Here is a 13,514-nt window from a genome sequence, read left to right as displayed (position 1 = left end):
TTTAGCCCTATTTTCTCTCACTCTGCTGCCTCTAGCCATTTAGCTGTGCAACTAATGTTCACAGTCATTCCTTGTCATACTGGCAAATGAGCTCCTGTGCCTACCATCTTTCCTGCAGACAGAGTGCTTCAAAGTTGTTAATACAGCATCTGCCCCTGTGGATTTAAATCTATAATCTCATAGAAACTTATTAATGCCTTTCTCAAATTACAGTGAAGCACGTGGTGCAGGTTTTGTCAAACTTATCAGCGAATGTTATTTATTTTAATGAAATAAGCTAAGATAAAATGGAAAAGTTAGGTAAGCTTCTAGAAACCCTGACATCAGGGGAAGGTATTTTCAAACAAATAAATGAATCGCTGTTAGAGAAGACTCTCTGATGCTTAGATTTGCTTTTAATTTTAATCTTAAAAGCAGAAGCTCTGCAAGATCTTGTGCACGTGTTATTTTATGAATCAATAAATGGAGTAACAGACCTGAAAACCACATAATCAACATATCTAAAACGAATCCCCTCGCTGATCCTAGCTGGGTTCCCATCACAACGAACAGCACCACTCAGGCAATGTAAGAATTCTGCATGACATGTTTGTCAAGACTTCCCTCATATCTTTCTCTTATGGTTTTCTTTTTCCTACTGTAGACATCCATATGCATCAACACGCAAAAGGGCTGTGTGCTAAATTTAAACTTACTGCTATCCAATTTAAAAGTTTAAAGACTTTTTCATTTATAATCAAAATCCAAGATTTACTCAATTTCAGCTTTTATACCTTCTTAATTTCTTTGTTCCACCCCTTTGAAACAAATCTACTCTGAACAAATTAAATTGATCTTTTCAAAGACAGGACTGCAGGGTATATAATTTGCTGTCCATTTCCCTGCAATATATTTTATATTTAGGCTCTGACCCTACAGAATACAATTAAGAAAATGAGCATTTAATGGTGCCAGAACAACAGGGTCTGGATGGGTGGAAGGTCAAGTTTATTACAAAGAAACTTTTCACATCACTTACAGGTTGAAGCAGGTAAATCAGGGAGCACTCCTGAATAACTATCACTGGAAAAGGAGAGATACTTGTCGCGTGAAAAAGGGTTTCCACTGATGCCATCGTTTGGTCAAAGCGTCCTCCAAGTCCACCCAAAGCCACAATTGCATCAATCTAAAAGATAAAACAAAAACAGTCACCAAGAGAGAATTTTCAGGCCTGATGTTTAGATCCTGAAAAATCAACAATAAAATCTCTTTGTGAAAAGAGAAAAAAATAACTACTGACTGTACAAAAGCAAATCTCAAATACAGTCATTAACTTCCATTACTGATAAATACCATTATGTGATTTTTAAGCTGAGTACTAAAGCTCAGTAAATTCATGGTCACTGCATGGTAATTTAACAAAAGACATGTCCGTTTTGCCTAAAATCCTGGCCAGTCTTTGCAGGTACCTATCTATCTGCCTTGACTAGATAGAACATAAGATGTAACACTCCAAATTTAAGCTCCTCAGGTAAGGGCCTGAAATTAGGTGTGGTATATCTGGGCTTTAGAGTCTTTCATCCCCAGATTTCAACACCCTTCTAGTATTATCCCCAGTTTACAAATGGAGGAAATAAGGCAAATTTCAAATTAGGACCATTCTACAACATTCTTGCTCCCACTGCACAGCATTTTGCGTATGAGCAATCCCACTCACAGGCTGGCTCTACTCAGGCCTAAAGGTACTAGTTGCTTCTGAAGTAGGAGATTGCAGCCCAAGTCCGTGCCAGGGACAGGAAGAGAAGCAGCCTGCTGGTTCGCATCCCAGACCTGCAGAGAGCATCGCCTGCCTGCAGGCGACAGGCCACACACTCAGACTGATGCTGCTCCTATTCTCAAGTCTCTGAACACTCTGTATTTCCTATAAAGCAGGAAGGGGATATTTAAAAGCCTTTTTCAAGAGCTTTTAGGTCCTCAGATGAAAGGTCACTGAGTGTAAAGTATTATTATTATCATTACTTCCGTAACGTGGATCAGTTGTGCTCAGTAATTGTATCTTAAAAAGCTACCACTGTGTAAGTCACGTCTAGAGCCTTAACACATTGCAGCTCTAAAGTTTTTAGAAGCTGCGTTGACAATGGCCATCTGGTGAAGTTTTCAGCTTTATAGAGCTTAAAGTCTATGGCCACTGTGATTACATGCAGTTTTACTCAACCCATGAGTCACATAATGGCGCTCTGTGTATCTGAAATGATGTATTAATAACACCAGCTTCTATTTTTATTACCAGGGCTAGAACTTTATGATTCTGCTGAATATCTGTTTGCATGAAAATTAAGCTCTTTTCCATTTGGTCAAGAATTACACCATCTTTCTCATCACCATGAGGAAAGCAGTAGAGAAGCCAGACTGGATCAATATAATATGTTATATTAACAGCAAACATTGAAACAAAAACCCTACAAGCTCTTCTACTGCAGAAAGCACGGACTTTCTGTGCAGATTACAGATCACACAGATCTAACACATGACCAATATAATATGAAATGTTAGGAAAATCCATCCTTAAACAGGAGACAAATCACCAAAACAGCAAAAGGTAAAAAGCATGTGTCCCCAGCTAAGCCATGATACATTTTTCATTATATCAATTCAAACGTAGAAACAAATTGCTTTTGTTCGACTGGTGGCAACTGTGATTTAACAAAGTTGAATCAGTTCATTGAAATAATATTATTAAAAAACCCCCCAGCAACACCACTCTTCTTCATTACCAGTCGACTACCAGTAAAAATGCCCTTCACCCTAATGGAGGCTGTGGGAACAGTCTGCTACATTCACTTGTAGCCACAGTGAAATTAAGCTGGCTTTGCAAGGAGGGATCAATAATCCATATGTATGATGCTTTTCCTGTGAGTAACAGGACTGGAGCTTATATATTAGCCTAGCCGATCCACTCTTCAAAAAGCTGAGCAACTACAGTATATATTTTTCACCTTACATGAACTTACTTGTTTTGGCTTTAATGCTTTCTATTGTTTAAAAATTAAGAATGAAGGAATTACAGAGTTCACTCTGACTTTTATTTAAATGATGCAATAGTATTCTGAACCCATCTTCGCTCCCTTGTAAAACTGTCAATATGTCAGACAAAATCTACTCTATTATTAATATACATGTACTTCTTACCACAGGACCTACCTGAAACAATGGAGTTCACTGACAGCATCTTTTTGTGATATTGCAGAGTATGGCAAGTTGAAGAAAAACATAACCAAAAAATACTGTAATGTGTGGCAGAAATAATACAGAAATGCTATTTCTTGTTCAATACTATTGCAGTGTTCTTGCAGATTGGTACTCAAAAAAGAAAGAAAATAGAACCAATCCTGCATGAAGTATGCCTGTGGAAAAGGCATTCATAAATTAGCAGGGCTGTGGGGTGTTAGGAGAAGGCTAATAAAGATATCTGATAAGGGAATGTAACTATTATTCAGGGTCTAGGTGTATTTGTGAAAATGAAAAGTGCAAGTATGTGACAGGTATGCAAACAAAGCCAGCTGGAGTATCAGAGGAGCAGGCAGAGAGAAAAGCTCAGACTATGTACTTCTGTGATTGTAGGCAACCCTGCCTTTCACTGGAGAGTCTTGGCAGCAGTGACAGGCATGCAGATACTGTAGCACTTACAAAGCCTGTACTTGAAGGTCTAGCTATACACACCATTTTTATTTGTTTAACAAACACACATGAAGAGGCTTAGTCCAACAAAAATCTCGACAGCCATTTCATCCTCAAACTACCACCTCTGTTCTAAAAAAACAAAAAACAAAAACAAAAATTTGCAAACTAACAAAATAATCGGTTCCTTCCCTGCAATCATTGCTCCTTTCACTCTACCAAATCCTTAAGAAAACAGATGTGTCATGAAAGCACAAACATGACTCTTGGCCATTCTAGACCATAAGACAAAGGGAAAGCAAATAATAACACACAGGATATTTATGGTTTCACACATTTCAGACAGGAAAGAACACTCATTTTTCCAGTACGATTTCCTTTTTAACACAGGCTACGGAATTATACCCAGTTACTGCTAATCAGCCCAGCAGGTAGCATTTGACTAACACACTGTACTTCCATTGAAACATCCATTGCTTCACTTAAATGTCCTGTCACCAGTCCCCTTACACAAATTGTTTTCATACAGTGCTATTCATTTCCTGAAAAAAGGGTATAAAATCCTAAATAACTACAAAGAATAGCTTAGATCATTGCAAGCATAGTGTAGAGGGGATTGTATTCTCCTGGACTATCTATGAGCTGACTTAAATACATTGCACAGCATTTTTAAAGGCTATCAGGGTTTAATTTAGAAAAAGTTGAGGATCTAAGGGTGGGGTTCAGTCATCTTTAAATGATACACTTATGCGTTAGTATTTCTAGAAAGGGTTTTAGGAGTTGCTAACCAATAGCAAGGGAGTTAAAAGGACAAGGGAAGGATAAAGAAAGACTCTGTACTGGCAGTTCAGAGACGCATTTCTTCCTCTAACTCGGAACATGCTGTAACCAAGGGGAACATGGGCTGCCACCACACCAGAATGAAGTTGCTTAGTGTTTTGCTTCCTCTCTCATGGAAACTATTGAAATGCACAATTTGCTTTAAACTGTTTACAGGCTTGTTAAACACTTTTTTTCTGTGCAAACTGGTCCAGCTAACATTCCTCTTTCTGGTACGGATGAGTTAAATACAGAAAAGATTTCAGTTATGTAACTGAGGAACATGTATTTAAGGAGAAAGGTAACAGGATAGAGGAAGCTGGGGAACTGCGTGAGTTAGGTAAAAAGAGTGTAACACCTAGCTTTGTAATGTGAGCATCACCATGACATCTAAAAGCACAGTCCAATGCTCAAACTGACAGAAAAGGATGCTCATTCTTCTCAAAACTACGCTCTTTATCCCTGATAAAAAATCCTCTCCCCAGGCTACAGTTAGGGCTCTGGACAGACAACTCAAAGGACTTTCTTCCACATGAGCTCTGCTTCAGTAAGATAACTTTCAAACAAACATGCCAAGTCACAGAGAAGTGGGTTCATGAAAGAAAACATGTTTACTGGCAGCAACTGGTGGCACTGGCATGAATTGCAAAATCTGACCTCCCCTAGAGCAAAAAGGGAAGGCAACAGGAATCAGGATGTTGAACAGCTCTGGAACCCTGCACAAGCCTTCCTCTGTGACCGCGGACCCCAACCACTAACACCCAAGACATTTCCATCCCAATTACAGGTCGGATACCGTATTTGAACGATTCAAACGCAGCTTCTTTTTTTCGTCTTCTCACTTCACTGCCATCTCTCCACCCTTCACCATCTTTCTTCATTTCTCATGCCACAAAGCCTATCACTTTAATTTAACATATTGGAGAAAGGTGATGTAGAGAATATAATTATTCTAGCAACACCCATATACTTGAAGTATATTATATGCTGAGAACTGAACAACTAAGTGGTATTGTGAATGCTACATTTATTATTGCTTCACAACACTTTATCGATTTTGATCAGTTTACATGAAAAGCATTTTCTCTTCCTATGCCAATTTTGCAAACTTGGGGTGTGATTTGAAAATGCAGGTATATTCTTTCTGTGTTTCTCTTTGCTTCAGTACTGAAGACTCTAAAACACAGCTAGCAACATCTTAGACAACGAATGAGCTAGAGTAGATTTCGGCTCACTCTCCCATAGCTGTGTTAGTGCTCTTGTGCTGGTCAGAGCACAGTAATTTTTTTTTATATCATCCACAAAATAAAATCACAATGTAAATTTAATGAACTATTAAAATCCCCCAAGCAATGCTGAATATATAGTAAGATACTGTCAGTTTTAGTTGATTATATTGTCTTTCTAGCTCAGTGTTTTCTGTAAAAGCTATGCCATTCATTTCCTACTGGAACGATATGCATGGTTGCATACTAACACCTGAACTTTGCTCAGGTGGAATCCTCTTTACTCTGGTAGGAATTTGCTTGTTGCTCTCACTGTCTGACTCTTTGTGCAAGTAAGAGCTCTCAGCTGAAGGCTGCAATCCTGTCTGTCTCTGTACCTGAGAGCTTTCAATCAATTACATTGTCACCTCACCAATTCCACTAATCCTTGTATTACACTGTTCCAGGTCAGTTGTCAGCTCCTTCACAAAGCATTTCTTGCTTCTTATATTTGTTTTCTTACATTTTTTACCAGAGCGATTTCTCTATTGGTAATGCTTTTCATTTCAAACGAGAGGTTAATTCTTTCTGCTAATGATAGCAGACATTGCACTTACCTGCTTAAAACAAGGAGCATATATGATAAGAAGATGGAAAAAGGAGAGGTAATCTTAAAAAACAGTCACAAATTTGGGTATTACAAAACGTTTTAATTTTGGTTCTGCTCTTGGCTTGTGTTTAAATCTCAGGTCAAATGACTTATTTTCAGTGTTTGGCTTCTCTGTCTTGTACAGATACTTGGAAAGTTTGTGGGAGTATAGAACAACGTCTGGCATAAGTTTTGGGGAGTACAAATTTCGTAACAACTGACTTTATTATTTTTTACTTACAGAAGCCTAATTGACAAAACTCATGCATATTGGACCCCAAGCAATCTGAATTCAATTGCTTGCTTTTTTGCTGAACATTCCTGTATGCCCTTAAATCAAGCAGTATTCCCTGTGCCTCAGGTAAAACATGGATACCAGTATTTCCATTTCTACTACTGCTGGTCAGCTGGAACGTGGCTCCCTCATTTGTGTTACTAAAGAGATCAGGGTCATTGGGATTCTTTTCTGACCTTAAATTTTCTGGGTGAAGGACCTGTCCCCACTTCAAACTGTTACCATACCTTTGTGAGTAGGCAAAAATGTACGAAAACTCCTAGCACAATCTGTTCACCGAGGCTTTAGAGGGAAACATGTTCCATTTTTGACCCTGATGCATTTATTGTGTACATGAACAAAGATGCCAGGACTATCAATTACACACCTTCTGCAAACATTACTTTCACTTCTCTTTTTTTAAAACACTGTGGAGTTTTGGTCACAAATATCAAGCTATTCTGACTTAGCAAGTTACTGCTCCACAGCTGAGCCACTGTAACTTACAGTGTGTATAGTGTGGTATCACCGTCATGGGAAAGTAAAACTCATCATTAAAAACTACAGTCCCTAAGAAAGCAAGCCCTGAATTTGTGTTAGTAGCAATGCAAGTGGCCTGCAAAAGATCATGCTAAAATACTTCAGAAAATCTCTTTAACGATCCCATATCCATTCACATCCCACACAAAAGTTGTATTTGGCATGCTGTGGTTGTAACCTCTTCATACAGTCCCTCCAGGAGTAAAAAAAGAGAAAAAAAACTAACAAAAAACTCCCATCAATGAATTCAAGGGGGAAGAAAAGTGATCCTGTATTTTTCAAGAGAATCTGTTCTTTGAAAGCTTTAAATTTCACATTTCACTTAATTCTGGCTGTCATTTTTTACTTAAGGGAAACCCAGAGCATAATTCAAAGGTAGCTTTTACAAAGTCTTCAGCTGAGTATGTATCAAGCCAAAAATGATCTTTTGTCCCAGAAATGTAAAGCTAAATAAACTTTCCTGCATAAAATACACTTCAGCTTAACCAAGATTTATGCATGTTAAAGGTCTAAATATTGAAAAAAGAAGAATGAAAAAAGAAAGAGTTGCAGGGAAATCAACCACAGCAAATCCAACAAAGCAAAACACTGTTATCAGGAATTTAATTGAGATGAATAAAAAGCTTCCATTTAACTTTCACAGACCTGTCCTCATTCTGCACTGAGGCCTGAACTAAATAATGAAATCCCGTGGTCTGATGGCTTGATGCTCTAATCTAAAGAAAGAAGATCCTACAAAGACTAGAAGGAAAAAAACACAAGTAAAAACAGTGATCTGACATAAGACAATAATAGTAGAGTAAGTTTTTCATAGCTACCCAGCTACCAGTGAAGGTACAATGAACAACCTGAGACTATACCATAGGCCTGCAGTTTCATATTGTTTTTTTTCAGCAAAACCAGCAATGGCGAACAAAGGATACAAGTACTTCTTGACACCTTGTTGAAAACTCTCCCTGCTGGTGTTCCCAGTACTAGCCATTTTAAAATTCAATCCATGCCCAATGAATCGTAGCTAAGTGGAAGCCTGTATTAATGAAAAAGAAATAATGATAATGTTTTTTGATGGAGGAGAGAAGAGAAACTGAGTTGTTACAGGCTGTCAGGAAAAAAAAAAAGAAAAAAGCTATGGAAACAGGGTTGGCAACTCATGCCACTGAATTTATACTTTTATTTAACACTGTTGCCTATTTTGATTCAGATTATGATCTGAAAGCACCTCCACACCTGAGTACACTTGATCTACATTTAAGAACACAGCCACCAGCAGCTACAAAATTAACGTCATCCAACATAGCCTTCCCATCACTCTGATGCGTTTCCATCTTGCCACGAAGCCAGCAGGCCAATGCAGCTAAAAACAGCAGCCTTCCCCTGTGCAGAACCACGAACTGCCACCGCTCTCACCTGCCGAAGGATAAGCCAGTCCTGCATTCCAGAAGAGCACTGCACAGGGAAGGAGCTCTTTGCTGCACAGGCTTTCCCTAAAAGCCCCCCACGGGATCCAGATCCCCAACCCTCACATGGACCATGGCTCCTGCCTCTGCATGCTGCTGGAAACACACTCTTGCACAGGAAGGTTCCCAGCTATTCAGGACCTTATGGGTCACAGACATGCTTTAACTTCTGCCTACTGGTCCACAAACAGAACCTATCCCAGCACAGCTCAACAAGAACATGTGCCTTTATGCACCTTCATAAACCCTGACAACTTCTCTTCCATTTTAGAATTTGTTTAAAAAAAGACCCTCCTTTACAGTCTCTACTTTAGTCCAAACAATAACCCTCATCTCTTAACTCATCTATTGTCACAGAATCACAGAACGGTTGAGGTTGGAAGGGACCTCTGGAGATCATCATGGAGTCCAAACCCCCTGGGCTCAAGCAGGGTCACCTACAGCACGTTGCACAAGCAGGTTTTGAATATCTCCAGAGAAGGAGACTCCACAACCTCTCTGGGCAACCTGTGCCAGTGCTCTGTCACCCTCACAGTAATGAAGTTTTTCCTCCTATTCAGATGGAACTTCCTGTGTTTCAATTTGTGCCTGTTGCTTCGCGTCCTGTCGCTGGGCACCACTGAAAAGAGTCTGGTCCCATCCTCTTGACACCCTCCCTTCAGGTACTTGTACACGTTGATAAGATCTCCTCTCAGCCTTCTCTTCTCCAGGCTAAACAGGCCCAGCTCTCTCAGCCTTTCCTCATAAGAGAGATGCTCCAGGCCCCTAATCGTCTTTGTAGCCCTTTGCTGGACTTGCACCAGTAGTGCCACATCCCTCTTGTACTGGGGAGCCCAGAACTGGACACAGCACTCCAGATGTGGCCTCACCAGGGCTGAGCAGAGGGGGAGGATCACCTCCCTTGACCTGCTGGCAACACTCTTCCTGATGCACCCCAGGATACCATTGGCCTTCTTGGCCACAAGGGTACATTGCTGGCTCACAGTCAACTTGGTGTTCACCAGCACTCCCAGGTCCTTCTCCCACAGAGCTGCTTTCCAGTAGGTCAGCTCCCAGCCTCTACTGGTGTTATTCCTCCCCAGGGGCAGGACCCTGCACTTGCCTTTGTTGAACTTCATGAGGTTCCTCTCTGCCCACCTCTCCAGCCTGTCCAGGTCTCTCTGGTGTATCAGCCACTCCTCCCAGTTTTGTATCATCAGCAAACTTGCTGAGGGTGCACTCTGTGCCTTCATCCAGGTCACTGATGAAGAAGCTGAGCAAGACTGGACCCAGTACTGACCCCTGGGGGACACCACTAGCTATAGGCCTCCAACTAGACTCTGCACCACTGATCACAACCCTCTGAGCTCTGCCATTCAGCCAGTAATTATTATTTCCACTTATCTAGAAGGCTGAGACCAATGTAAGATCCTTTTGTTACAGCCTTCTTTTCTTTCTCCGCCACAAAGCTCCCTTTTATTTTGAGTCACACTGTCTTCTTTTTTTCTTTCAGCTCCTGATCAGCCATGAGTCCAAAATCTTTGGAAAGTTAACAAAGGAGAGCTAAACCAATGTGTGATATTTTTAATCAGTCAGGTAGGTATTCTGTAGAACGAGGTTGTTACGTGAAATGCTCTGCCAGCAGCCCCCAGGTGTCTATACCTATATGAATAAAGAAAGCCAACTTGAACACTATAGACAGAGGAGATTTTTTCATGTAGCTTTTTAAACCAAATGAATCTTTTTTTTTTTTAAATTCAGTTTCTGCCTATTTTTACTTCCATTATGTAATACTATACGTAGGCCAAAATTTTAAGGGAAGAAACAAACATTTTTTAAGGGTAAAAAAAATCCGTATAAAATACAGGAAAAGAAGTAAAATCACAATTTCCACTGAAGAGTGACACTTTTCATATTTCATCTGAGTAAGAGTTAATGGCTTAGGCTGGCTAGGCTCAGGCTCTCTCCCTGCACATTTTAACCTTTAGCAATGAAGTTTGTACAAGAGGCACCATAAATAATGCTGTGCTATACTGCATTCTTGCTCTCTTATAGCAACATTGCAGTGGAGATAATGGTGAAAGAGGCATTTGTGTCCAACTAGGAAGAGACATTAGCTCTACTATTTAAAAAGTTTAAACTTGGGTTCACACAGGTTTAAAGATCTCCTGATAAGTCCCAACTGAACAGTAATATTTGCAACTGGTCTGAACATTAATCTTCATAATGAACAAGGGGATAATAGCCTGTCCTATTAGACTCAAGGGGCAGATACAAGATCTGAAACTAAAGACAAAATTCTTCCCATGTCTCTCAGGCCCTATACTGCAAATGGTTCCTCTTTTGAATGATTTCACTGAATACTGGGGCAGTACAGCTTTTTTTGACAGGTATAAAGATTTGCAGGAAGAAGTCCTTAATTTATACTCTTGTTTCTAAGAGGCTGGAGATATTCTAATACTGAAGGAGGTAGGTTAGGATCGTGGATGCCAATGTTTCCTTTTCAGAGTATATTCAGTATTTCTAGCAGGTAAGCTAAATGTAACCTGAATAATGTCAGCATATATCCATTACAGAATCTATTTTATTTTTCCACACTGTCCTCTAGACCATATAAATACAGCCATGCACTTAAAGAGAAATATATCATGATTTCTTTAAACTGGAGGCACTTGTGAGGCTGTAAGCATTTTATGCTTACATTTAATTTGCAAAAATACTGGTCTTGTCTTTAATTGTTTAGTGCTTAGTTGTTCAGTTGTTTAAACGGAAGCTCAACAGGTTCTTTAAGTAAGTTGGAGAGACCATCCCCTGAGTCTCCTCCTTAGCAGTGGCAAAGTTAAATTAAGAGATAACTGATTAAAAAAAGAATAGCATGAGCAGCAGAACTACAGTAAACCTCAGTTTCCAATGCATCTCTGCCATGAACATTCTTCAATCTCTATCTCATTGAGATAGAGCTCATGTTATTGCCTTTCTCACAGTGGGAATACTATAAGGGCCTCACTAGACTTACCAGGCTACCTCATTTTCATAACATTGGTGAAGAACTAAATTTCCTTAAGACCTCCCCACTCTTGAACATGGCTAAGGCAAAGGATTGCAGAAGACAGTGACGCTTCAGGACTACAGGCTAAACCATTTTTATGTAACATCATCAATATGCTTTCTCTTTGCAACAACCCCCTATTATCCCCCTCTTCAATACTCTTTTTTTTTTTAAAGTAAGGAAAAGAAAAAAAAGATAAATACCTCAAAAAGCTTCAAAAGATTTGACCAACCTTACAATTTCACTGTTTCTCTTGACTATTCAAAGGCCTGCACAATGTTACAAAACGGGGAAAAGTTTCATGATAAAAACAGAAAGCAAATCCTGTAAACAGGAGTTCTTATATGCACTATTTAGGTTAAAAAAGTTTCCTTAAACATGATAACAAAAAAAAAGCCATGGAAAAGGGTTAATTTGTTCATTCACTTACTGACTGAGGGACCAGATCACTGCTGTTTATGAGCTCATGCAGCTGTTTTCTCTAAGGTCAGTTTTTCTGTACTTAAGGATGTGGAAAACTGCTAAAGGTATTTTTAAAACCATCTCACTGATAGCCACAAAATCATCATTCACTCTTGACAAGCATCTCAATTTAAGAATAAGAAATCACATTTTAGGGGCAAAAGATGTATTGGCTATTACAATCTGCAGTTAAAATTTGCTGTGCTAGTACAATTTTTCTTAATATGCTTAACTAGAAAGATAAAATTACATCCCATTAACTGAATGGAATTTTATAAAAATACTCTTGATTATAGAAGAGGACATTCCTAACACCACAGCATTCATGTCACAAGCAGAAAAACATCATCTCAAATAATTTATGAACACAAACTGAGTCTTGGTCTTCGACCTGCAGAGAAATTTCTGGTGTCAAAACCCATGGCTGTTCCAAGATTTCCTGCTACAGGATCTGTCTCTAAGACTCTGTCAACACAAGTGCAACACTGTTTTGAGAATAAAGGCGTATTAATGTAGCTCAACTATTTTCCCAGCATGGAGAGAGTTGCATCAGCAACAGCTATTTTCAGGGAAGCTAAATTAGCTGTGCTGCTGTAAGGCAGAAGGGGCTGAATTGATTTAAATATTCGGTAAGAAAAAAAAATCACTTCTCCAATCAAAAATAGTTATAAATAGGACAAAACTAGTGGTTTGAAATGGAACAATAATCAGCCACCTGTAGTAATCTCATGTTTTCTGTTTCAAATATATTTACTTCTTGACTAAGATAGCAAAATGGTAGTTGTTTGAAAACCTGGCTTCCCTATTAGATTCAATAGTCTTGTTAATGAGGGTATCCCTTGATTTCTTGATCTGCTAACTGGCCAGATAAACCTTGTTTTTTCCCTAAGCTTGATATGCTGTTTTTATTTTTTTCAGGTAAGAAAAAGAAGTCAACATAGTCTCTAGAAAAATCTCACCCTAACTTCCTCTGCCTTTCTTTTTATCTTCATAGACCAAATACAAACACCAACAACCTACAGAAGGATTACATAATAAAATTTTGCAATGCACGAAGCAGTGTTCTTGCAGACACCTATTTGAAAAGGAAATTTTTCTAACAGAGATTCCTAAGATACTCAGTGTGTCTTGATGTCCACAGCTAGAGTGGTCCAAGTAGACAGTATGCTCCCTTCAAGGGAGATTAGGGTGTATCTCCCTGGGAATTGGGAAGTTTGGATCCTCTTTATTACAAGAAACATACCTTATCATACTGTTAAAATGAGAAGTCTTATAGTAATTCCACAGTAGGAAGGATGATTTATATACTGCATTTTCTGAAGGTGGGCTTGAATCTTAAAGTCAAAATAATCAGCACTGAAGGATATGTCTGTACACCCTACAAGAAGGATTTACTCCTGCTGGCAGTTATTAAGAAATGTAC

General features: G+C 39.1%; 1 protein-coding gene across 7 annotated transcripts in view; it reads right to left on the bottom strand.

The window, feature by feature from the left end:
- Positions 1-13,514, bottom strand: part of TPK1 (thiamin pyrophosphokinase 1) — a 318,753-nt gene that overhangs the window by 105,286 nt on the left and 199,953 nt on the right. For all 7 annotated transcript variants that reach the window (XM_067291203.1, XM_067291208.1, XM_067291206.1 and 4 more), the window contains one exon: positions 1,019-1,165. In XM_067291203.1, the coding sequence (XP_067147304.1) occupies positions 1,019-1,165 (147 nt within the window). The remainder of the gene's footprint in view (positions 1-1,018; positions 1,166-13,514) is intronic.

Source organism: Apteryx mantelli, chromosome 2 (assembly GCF_036417845.1).
Source record: "Apteryx mantelli isolate bAptMan1 chromosome 2, bAptMan1.hap1, whole genome shotgun sequence".
NCBI classification, from domain to species: domain Eukaryota; kingdom Metazoa; phylum Chordata; class Aves; order Apterygiformes; family Apterygidae; genus Apteryx; species Apteryx mantelli.
Note: the sequence above shows the minus strand (reverse complement) of the source record. Positions and strands in the feature narration are given on the sequence as shown.